Below are 11,026 nucleotides of genomic sequence, written 5' to 3'. Positions count from 1 at the left end.
CACACCTGGGCAGGGGCTGCCCTTTAGTATCCACTGTAAGCAGTCCCTTCTCTTACACCCTAGCCTCTAGCTGCCATTCCTTTCCCAAGCTTGGTTGTATCCTGTCAGTGTAATTTGAGCACTCCCATTTCCTTGCAGCTAGGGTCATGCCAATGATCTCCCCGCCCCTGGATCTCCCCAAATTTTTTGTTCCTTGGAGTTGTCATCTAGTGCAGTGGCACTCCCAGAGATAATGTCCCCAGAGTCCAGGGTATGAAAGTCGTGGTGCCAGACTCTGCATAGTAGACTTAGCCCTTTCCTGATTAAAGACTTGGCTTTTCTAACTACTTTGGTAGTTCTGTGTTACTTCCAAGTTAACAAACCCTATCTCTGACACATCCGGACACAGGGTCCTTGGGCACAAGTCATGAGCTCTCTGGACTCCAGGCACTTCTCTAAGACTGGTGATTGCAGAGAGACCGCCAGCTTCATTGACAGAGGGAGTGCCCTCATCCAAGAGCCGCTCACATGAATGAAGAATGGTACTGAATGCACCCATGGACTTTCCCTGACAGAACATAAGCTCTTTAAGGGCAGGAGTTGTTTTATTTCTGTTTTTCTATCCTCTCCAATTCAGACCCTCAGTAAATGCTACCAAATATGTGAAGAAGGGGACACACACACACACACACGAATACATTCTTAGCATTTATTGTATTCTCTGAGACATGGGGCAGTCACAAAGGAAACCAGAAACACATTTCCACCCTGAGGAGTCTTACAATTTATAGGAAGGGTAGAAGTAGAAAGAGAAAATACAATATTTCTTCCTCCCTCCCTCCCTCCCTCCTTCCCTCTCTCTCTCTCCCAATCTCTCCCTCTTTCTCTCTCTTCCCCCTTCTTATCTTCTCTCTCATCTCCTCCTCTCCCTCCCTCTCTCTCTCTGTCTCTATCTCTCTGTCTGCCTCTTTCTCTCATATTCTCTCCCTCTTCCTGTCTCTCTGTCTCTGTTTCCCTCCTTCCCTCTCTCTCTCTCTCCCTCTCCCTTCCTCCCTCTCTCTCCGTCTGTCTGTCTCTCACACACACAAACAAATGAACAACATGTGATTTTAGTATGGAACATTTCCAATGGGAGAGCTCCCTTGACCAAGGCAGAGTGAAACCTGTAAGAATTCAGACTTGGGTCTTAAGGAGCTGTTTAAGGAGCAGAGAGGAAGTAACTTGCCCAGAGTCCTACTGCCAATAAGTGTCAGAGGCTGGATTTGATCTCAGAGCTTGCTTCTTCCAGACTCTGATGGGGTCAGAGAAATGCCTCCCCTCCCAGTATGGTCTCCTTTTTTGCCCTCCACCCCAATTCCCCAACAGACTCACTCACACAATGCCTTCTCTCCATCCCTAACACTCCAAGCCTCAGTGAGCTGTACGTGATAGGCTGGATCCCCAGATAGGCTCTTCGGAAAGGGGGAGAAATGGACAATACAGAGTGGATAAAAAAGTCAGCCCTCTAGAGTGGAAACAAGTAAGAAATCAAACAGAATAGAGGCTTGGGGAAAGGGGGAATCATGGCAGAGTGAATGGACTTGGAACCAGAAGACTTGGTTCAAATCCCAGCTCTGCCCATTACAGCCTGGGTGACAGCAGACAGGTCTTCTGGCTCCTGATCCAGGGACCTTCCACTAAGTCACAGACCGCCTCTTTGTGTGGGAAAGTTGAGAGGTCTTTCCTTTAGGAGGCACTTGTGAAGAGTGGAGAGTGAGGCAGGTACGGCAGGGGAAGGCAGGGCGGTGCCCATCGGGTAGAGGGCAGCCAGTGCTGCTAATCGAAGAAATCGATGTGGTCCCCAGACTTAAAGACGTCCCTCTCCAGCAGGCGCAGGAGCTTCTGGGCAGAGATGTCACAGTCCACCAGGGACTGGGTGTCCTTCAACTTGCTCATCTGCTGTCGCACCTCCAAGTTCCTGGTTTTCTCTCGCGCTTCCCTCTGCATATCTGTGTCCAGAGGGCCTGAGGGGACACAGGTAAAGTTCAAAGGGCTGCAAAGAGCCCTGGCTGGGCCCAGAGACCTACCAAGAAGGTTGGACTCGGACAGAGCATCTCAGCCAGGCCACTTCTCCCCATTATACAGCTAGATGGGGCAGTACGGAGAGGGTGAGCCTTGGTAACAGGAAAATCTGAGCCCCAGTACTGCCTGAGACACTTAACTGGCTGAGTGGACTTCATCAAATAGCCAAGCCTTGCTCGTTTTCTCATCTGTAAAATGAGGGGGAAAACAACATCTACTTCCCACGGTTATACTGATGACCAAATGACAGGGGAGAGCATGTTGCAAGCCTCCAAGGACCGAGAAGGTCCTGGCTATTGATGACTAACCCTTCTTAGTCCTAAGGGAATGGGCCGTGCCTTTTATTCCCCGAGCATCTTCTCCCCTTCCCCTGGTCACCGCCTAACACACCTCCCAAAGGACAGCACACAGAGTTGCCCCTTAGGACCACGACTGCCACAGTGGGTATTTAACAAATGATTAGTTTTCTCAAATTGATCTCCACCAGTGCCAGGGAATTTGGCAACTACGGGGACTTAAGACCTTACTTTTTAAAAAAATATGTAAGACCTTACTTGCCAAGGAAAGTTCATAGTGGAAAGGGCACTCAGTTTAGAATGAAGAAAACCTGGGTTCAAATCCTACCCTCAGATACTTATCAGTGTGACCCTTGGCTAGTGACTTTCCCACTCTGTGACGCAGTACATGCCTCTAAACCCCCCCCCACTCTCCTTTTCTCTCCCCCTCCCTCCTTTCCCCCAATAAAACCTTGCTGCATTCCTCAATTTCTCTGTCTCACCTGCCTCAGGTTGGGCCCCCATCAGCCAGGCCTGACAGGAAATGAGCAAGAAGATGTTTCCATTCTAGGGCTCTCTGTCACTAACCTTAGCATCCGCACCATTTCTAAGGGTCTCCCCACCCCAAATGATATCCTCCAAAGCCAATACTTTCTGCACTTGCCCCCGGGGAATGCCGGATGCCAGAACTCTGCTCTGGGTGAGGAGGAAGGAATAACAGGTACCTAGAAAGAGCCTTCTGGCCCCCTCTGACCAGCCAGATTGGAGCCAGGGAGGTGGCGGTTCCCACACTCTCTCCTACCTGGGGCATAGTTCAGCACCCGCACTGTGGGTTCTTCCTCTGCCAAGACCTTGAACATCATGTTCCGAGCAGCCTTGCCAGCACAGTAGAGGCTCCAACTCTTGAAGGGTTTCAGAGCACAGAGGGACGAGATGTTGACCACAGTTCTTTTCAGACCAGGGCTGGAAGGGAAGGCTCTGAGGACCCCCGAGGTCAGGCAAAGAGTGGAGGTCACATTAAGAGCCCAGTAGCTATTGACTTCTGTTGGGTCGGCAAAATCCACAACGTTTTTGGACACATCCCCTATGGTGCCTTAGAAAGTGAAAATAAAAATGCCATCCCTTAGGAATCCCCCAGAGACACTCAGGGTGCTCCCCCCTTCCCCTCTGTCCTTGAGGTTTGAGATTGAGATTCAAGAACCTGGAAATGGACACCGTTACCAAGTCTATGATTTTCCCTTGAAAGGAAGCTTGATGTAGACCATTTAACCTGGGGTCCTTGAACTAGGCTGTGGGCTTTTAAAACAATTTTGATCATTGTATTTCAATAGAATTGGTCCTGTTAACAATTCTATATATTTTATTCATTTAAAAAACATTGCAACGGGTCCAGGGCTTCCCTAGGCTGGCAGAGAGGTCCATTAAAAGGTTGAGAATCCCGGATATAGAGGCTACAGGGGGAGCTTTGGATTCAGAAACACTTGGGTTCAAGTTCTGGGACACAAATGCTGGGGATGTGGGAAAAAAGTAAAAAAACAAGCTGAACAAGGTATGGTCTATAAATGTGAAGGAAATCACGAAATAGAGGGTTCAGAATATCTTGGAAGACCCGATGCATCCCAAAGGGAAGAGAACCAGAACACTTTCCACAAAGAACGCAAACTTTGAAAGACTTGGGGATTCTGATCAACGTAATGACGGACTACAGTGCCAGAGGATTATGATGAAACCTTCTGCCCACATCCTGAAAGAGAAGTGAAGGGCTCAAAGCATAGCAAACCACAGGAATTCTGTATATATGACTTTCCTGCCTAGTTAGGAAAACGGTAGATCAACTAATGTTGTGGGGAACATGTAGAGATATGGACTGCATGGGGGCAATGTGATTCTGGATCAGCTTGAATCCCTTGGACTTAGGGAAGAGCTGATCATAATACCACATCATGAGGGACCTATGCCTGGCCCTTTGATATTTATTTCAATTATTGATGTGGGTAAAGGCAGAAATGGCATGCTAACAAAGCTGCTCACTGGGTGACGGAATCCCAAAGGATTATGCCAATAAGATTAATTTTGAAAAAGGAAGAAGATAGATTACAGCAGGCTTGAGAGTGGGGCTAAATCCCACACGATTAGGTAAGGATAAATGTCAAAGGCCAATTTAGGAGGCAGCTGGGTAGCTCAGTGGATTGAGAGCCAGGCCCAGAGATGGGAGCTCCTGGGTTCAAATCTAGCCTCAGACACTTCCCAGCTGTGTGACCCTGGGCAAGTCACTTGACCGCCATTGCCTAGCCCTCACCACTCTTCTGCCTTGGAACCCATATACAGTATTGATTCTAAGATGGAAGGTGAGGGTTTAAAAAAAAAGGTCAATTTAAAAAATCAGCTTCATAGTTATGGAGTTACTCTCACAGGAGAGTGAAGGCAGATAAGATCCGGGAGTCTCAATTTGGGTCAACTGTAGGAAGTGACAACCAAAGAAGCTAATTCCATCTTTGATTATGCTGGCAGACACTGTTTCCATAGATAAAGAGGTGACAATCCCACTGTACAGCTAGGCAGCTCAATGGAGAGCATGCTGGACCTGGAAACAGGAAGACCTGAATTCAAATCCTACCTCAGACACTAGATGTATCACTTTGGGCAAGTCATTTACTTCTCTCCAGGACCTTTTCTGTAAATACAGCACTTATTTCCCAGGTTTGGTATGAGGATAAAATGAGAGAATATTAGGAAAGAGCTTTGTAAACCTTAACATACTATGTAAATGTGAGTAGCATCATTGTATTTGACCATATCTGGGGTTCAAAGTTAACCAGGAAATCCTCAGGAGGAGGGTCAAGGCAGTAGTAGTAAAGGACAGACACTGAGGCTATTTCATTGGATCAAATGAAGGAACTGAGGTTGTTTTGCCCGGACAAGAGGGGGACCCGGCTACAGGTTAGCTGCTTTCAAGTCAGGCGGGTATGTCCTGGGAACTAGGAACAAATTTCTCCGTTGACCCCTTAGGGCAGGGCGGGGAGCACAATGGGTGGAACTGCAGAAAGGCCAAAGGAGGCTCCAAGCCAGGAACACCAAGTGACCCCCGGAAAGTGCCCCTCTTTCTTTAGTCCAGGTCTTCCTGGGGACAGTCGGGGAGCCCTCGGGGATGGCGTAGAGAGGATTCTGGGTTCCAGTTACTTAAGTCCCTTCACCTCTGCCCTAGGAGCTCACAAAATGAGGAACGGAGGAGGCGATGAAAAGGGGCAGTCATTGGCCAGAGCACGTGTGCAAGAGTCCAGCGCAGGTCTGCGGCCCCCCCCCCCCCCCCCCCCCCCCGATCTCGCTCTATCTTCCCCTTCCTCCCCATTCCGAAGGCCGTTACCCGCGTTATTGATGAGCAGGAGCCGCTGCAAGCCCGCCGGCCGGGGCAGCGCCCGCACCGCCTCCAACAGCTCCTGCAGTTCGGCCTCTTTGCCCAGGTCGGCCGGCACGCACAGCACCTGCAGCCCCGGCCACTTGGCCCCCAGTTCGTCCGACAGCTTCCGCAGGGCTTCGCCGTTGCGGGCGCTCAGCACCAGCGCTGAGCCGGCGGTCAACCTCCCGGCCAGCAGCGAGGCCAGGCTGCGGCCGAAGCCCCGAGAGGCTCCGGTCAGGATGCACACGGCCCGGCCCAGACTGCCCTCCATGCCGTCCCGGACCCCGCGGGCTCCTCTCCCCTTTCAGTCACAGCCCAGCTGGGAAGATGGAGCCCGTTCGGGAGTTGGAGTAGGACCTGGCCTGGTCCGCACGTAGCGTCCAATACCAGCTAAACGCATTAGGCGTGCTTCCATTGGCTGAGGCGCAGCAAGCCCCGCCCACCCCGCCTGGTTCTGTCCTTTGGGCGGTCTTCTCCCGGCGGGGGTGGGGTTAGTAAGTGACCTCAGGCTTAGGAATGGGCTGAGACGGGCTGAGTAGTTTTCTCGGCCTGCGCCTCCCTAAAACACGTTTCCCAGGCTGTTAGTTAAACAAGCACAACGGAGAGGGTTCGAAATCCAACCCAGCAGAGACCGCTCGTTAATGAACAATCATGCCGTAAGCACCGTCCGTTCCCATAGTAGCTCACTTTCCTTCTGTGCTCCGGCTATCCCGGACCAACCTTGTGCACAGTCTCCGTCTTCCGAATGGATGCTCCTGGAGGCTAGGGACTAGCCCGGCCTCTCTTCGTGCCCCCAGCACTTAGCCCGGCCCCGGAAGTGATTGATGGTCAGCCGCCGCGCTGCCTGGGGATACAAAGACAACAAACGAAACCACGGACGGATCTTCTGCTCTCGAGGAACTTCCATTCTCTGAAGAGACTCTCGTACCCAGAGACGCGGAATACCAGTAATTCTCTGCGGAGGGACACCCGCATTCAGGGGAGTGGAGGCAGTTTTAGATCGACGCAGCGCATCTATCTGTCCGCAAATGCCCAAACTATGAGTTAGAAGCGAGACTGTGTTTTTAGTCAATAACTGAATCAGTCATAGATGATATGTTTGCATTTGTAGCTGGTACAAAGCCGGACCAGGGTAGCAAAGGAAAGTATAGGAAGGACCCAGTATGACGCGCCAAGGCAGTGATCCTCAGATTTCTTGATCTCAGGACATCCGTAGACACTGAGGACAAGGCTGACAAGAAGTTCACCCACCGCCACCTATACCATTCCTGTATCCAAGAGGAAGATGAGGTTCCAGACTCATTCCAGAGCATCACTTCAGGAACAGTTCAGGAACAAATGGCAGCTGGCACCCTTGTCAAGGAAGGTGCGCTCCACGGTGTTATTCCACATAAAGAAGGACTGCAAGCCTGCACTGTTGGCAAGACAGAACGGTCAGAAACAAGCAGCAACTTGTGTGGCCTCCTCCCAGGAGCAGAGCAGGGTCTCAGCTCTAGCTTTTAGCCCACTCTGAAGCCTGGAGATGACTAGTAACCGGGGCAGGAATCCCAGGCTAAAGGGAAAGCTAAATTTCTATTCTTCTGAACCTTCAGAGCTCTCAGCTGACTGATAGCGCCCGAGTGCAGGAGCGCCCAAGTGCAGGAGCAGCAGCATCAACTACTGTTGTTCCAACCCAGATCTGGGTCTGGAACTTGCACAGCTCAGACTAGGGGTTAGTAATCAGACTTGATACACAATCAGACCACCTTGGGAACACTAAAAGCTTGCAGGTCTTGCACACGTTTAGTCCCTGAAAGTCTAGACTAAAACAACACTCAATATTCCCAAGAAAGCAGCTACAGGATCAGCCCAGACATTTTCTCCAGAAGTATGCAGAGCCTGACCCTAACATTTAGTCCAAGATCAGAAAGTTGGCTGGAAGAATGAGCAAACAAAAGAATCCCACTTCAACAAGAACTATTACAGTGGCAGGGACACTCAAGATTCTTCATCAGGGGATAGATATCCTGGTATTTTCCTTGAGCACAGTCCCTGGATGCTGAAATGCTTCAAGGGTCCCTTGGCTAGATCATGTTCCCAGCCTCCACAGTCCTCTCTGTCGATCTAAACCTACTTAAGCTGAAAAAGTGACCCACTGTCATTTTTTCCCCTTGGATTTCCCTATCAGATTTTGATCTAGTGAACTTTCTAGATCTACTTGGAGTAGGAGGAGGGACACTTCTTCCTCCTATTCCAATATCTTCACCTATTCTTATAAATTTGAATCAATTCCCTTTATACTTTCAGAATGAAATCTTTATCAGAGAAACCTGCTGCAAAGATTTTTTTGAACATTATTTTATTTAGTCATTTCCAAACATTATTCATTAGAGACGAAGATCATTTTCTTTTCCTCCACCTTCCCCCAACTCTCCCATAGCCCACATGCCGATTTCACTGGGTATCACATGTGTTCTTGATTCGAACCCATTTCCCTGTTGTTGGTATTTGTATTAGGGTGTTCATTTAGAGTCTCTCCTCAGTCATATCCCCTCAACCCCTGTAGTCAAGCAGTTGCTTTTCCTCCGTGCTTTTACTCCCACAGTTTGTCCTCTGTTTGTGGATAGTGTTTTTTCTCCTAGATCCCTGCAGGTTGTTCAGGGACATTGCATTGACACTAATGGAGAAGTCCATTACGTTCGATTGTACCACAGTATATCAGTCTCTGTGTACAATGTTTTCCTGGTTCTGCTCCTTTCGCTCTGCATCACTTCCAAGATTTTTTTTTTTGAGCTTCCTTTCCAATTGTAGTTTCATTCGTTTTGTTTGTACAAAGTCTTTTAAATTTTATGGAACCAATATTTTTATCTTCTTTGATGCTCTCTGTCCTTTGGTTATGAACTCTTTTCTATCATCGATCAGAAAGATACTTTCTTCCTTTCCTCCTCTAATTTGGGTAAGATGTAACTCTTTATGTTCACGTTATATACCCACTTGGAGGTTATCTTGATATAAGATGTAGATGTTGGTCTATAGCTAGGCTTAGGAAGAGTGCTTTCAGTTTTGTTTTTTTCCCAGCAGTTTTGATTGACAAATAATTCATAGAAGTTCAGGGATTTGTTTACGATGACTCACAGCAGTTTATTACAGAGATGGGATTCCAACCCAGGAATTCCCCATACCAAAAGAATCAGATATGTAAGGTGTAATATTTATTGGGAAAGAAAATGGGATTAGAAAAAAGGGGAATAAATGGGAGGTTTGTATGGGGTATGGAGGAGTTAAAGGGAGAGAGGGAACACTGTTTGGTGAAGCAGGGGAGGGAGATGCCCCCTGCTGAGAGGAAACAGCAGGGGTCCGATAAGCTTTTTTATTGCCTTGATGACTGAAAAGAAGTTCAGCTCCCTCTATGACCAGAAAAGATAGTCCACTTATCTGACTGTGAATTTAAATAATATAAAGTTTAATAATCCAGTTGGAATTGGAGTTTTTCCTTAGCTCCAGAGTATAGGGCCAGGCCCTAGAGGCTGGCGGAGGGTTTGTCCCACTCCCGTCTACTCTTGTTGTTCTAATTCAGAATCTTAGCAATAGACAGAAAGCAAACAAGAACAATTCTAACCTTTAGAAGCCTGTGTCTTTGGGCTGAATCAAGAAGAGCATGCCACTCCAGACTGGGCTGAACAAGCTCCTCTCTCCTCCAATACCAGGAAGCCAGTTCCCCCTCGGCAGGAAGGAAGTGCTAGTCACCAGACCCAACTGCCACACCCGGCAGGAAGGAAGTGCTAGTCACAAGACCCAACTGCCACTCCCAGTTGGACCCTTCCCCCACAAACTGTCAGTCTAAATTCCTTTCCACAAAGGAATTAAATTAAGGGTTTGACTATGTGAGAATTCTAAAATAATATGGTGGTCACCGTTTTAAAATATTATAGCTCAAGTCAAAATTACTTTTCATAGCTTTTATTTACAAAGAGGTTGAAAGAGTGAAAGCAGAGAAATTAAAAAAGAGGGTGGAGAAGATATCTAGCCTATCATACTAAATATTGCTCTGGTGCTCAGCTCAACCCTGGCAGGGCTTGTTAATCCTGGACCTGGTGTTCCACCCACTCAGCCTCCTCCAAGAGGGGAAGGCCTCTCTGCAACTAATCTCTCTCCAGAAGCCAAGAAAGGAAGACCAGCTACTCACTCATGCAAGAGCCAATCTAAGAGCCAAAGTCCCAAGTTGGAGCCAAGGTCCAAATCCAAAGTCACCTCCAAGAGGCAGGTCACCAGCCAAAGCTCCAAGTCCAAGATTCAAGTGGAAACTTCCCAGCAGAAGACTTGTTAGGGTTACCTATATAGTCACCTCCTATCCCTTCCCCTCTTTACAGGGGCCAATCACAGCTTCCATATTGCCTAGCACTGCCCAGGGGCCAGTGTCTGTGGGATCCACCTCTGATCCTCTGAAAGTATCAACTCATTATAGGCCTCTGAAGATGTCAACTCTGATCATAGGATTCACAAGTTTCTAAATGATTGGGTTAACAGGGTGGAGCTCTCCAAGTAAGTGACTGTGAACTCCTTTACTTAGTATTAAGTAGTGGTGTTTTCAGTTTTTGGTTGATTAAATTAAAAGTTGCTGATTGATAGACAAAAGAAAGTTTGATTCACACTTCACAGATCCAACAAAAACAAATAGATAAAACAAACAAAAAAACCCAAAGAGCAAAATATCCAAGCTTGCCATTTCCTCTTTATACTCAGTAAATAGTCAGAGGAGTCAGGCCCTACTCTTCTAGGCCTGAATCAGTTTTGAGTCTTGTATACATAAAGTTTAAATTGCACCCAATTCTAGTTAGAACTGGCTGCTAAAACTCCAGCAAACTTATTAATGAGGGATAGTTAAAAATGTGCCTTATTTATCCTAAAGAGGGTTTTCAGATTAAGTTGTATAACCACCTGAATTGTTAATGTGTGGAATTATTAATAGAACGGGAGAACAAGACTTTCTGAGTTAAATGGGATTGGGTACTCCCAGTTCTTTGGATCCACACTGATAAAGACCATGATGGCATAAGAGAGTAACACTTCATTCACATTTTAATAAGACACAAAGAGTACAGGGGCAAACAGGAGAGAGATAAAACCTGGAGGGGAGGGTATGTGTGTGTGAACAGTGGCAGATGCCATGGGGATAGGGTAGGGTGGTAGAGGAACCTGGGGAAGAGAACCCAAGGGAAGAGTCACTCCTGTAAGCATAGACTGATGTTGAAAGGATACTTGGGGGACAGTAATTTTTTTTTGGAGGGGGGTCTCATTTTTATAGAGTTTTGAGGAGATAGACTAATTCTCATCT

At 47.8% G+C, this 11,026-nt stretch overlaps 1 protein-coding gene across 1 annotated transcript; it reads right to left on the bottom strand.

Moving 5' to 3' along the window:
• Positions 1 to 674: 674 nt before the first annotated feature.
• LOC100010091 (sepiapterin reductase-like) lies at positions 675 to 6,514 on the bottom strand. Its single transcript, XM_001362220.5, has 3 exons — positions 5,680 to 6,514; positions 3,118 to 3,408; positions 675 to 1,982 (listed from the first exon to the last, which is right to left on the bottom strand). The coding sequence occupies exons 1-3, from the start codon at positions 5,981 to 5,983 to the stop codon at positions 1,795 to 1,797; spliced, it is 783 nt and encodes a 260-aa protein (XP_001362257.2). The 5' UTR covers positions 5,984 to 6,514; the 3' UTR covers positions 675 to 1,794.
• Positions 6,515 to 11,026: the final 4,512 nt, after the last annotated feature.

Source organism: Monodelphis domestica, chromosome 1, assembly GCF_027887165.1.
Source record: "Monodelphis domestica isolate mMonDom1 chromosome 1, mMonDom1.pri, whole genome shotgun sequence".
NCBI lineage: Eukaryota > Metazoa > Chordata > Mammalia > Didelphimorphia > Didelphidae > Monodelphis > Monodelphis domestica.
The sequence above is the reverse complement of the archived record's forward strand: the minus strand, read 5'-3'. Positions and strand labels throughout refer to the sequence as shown.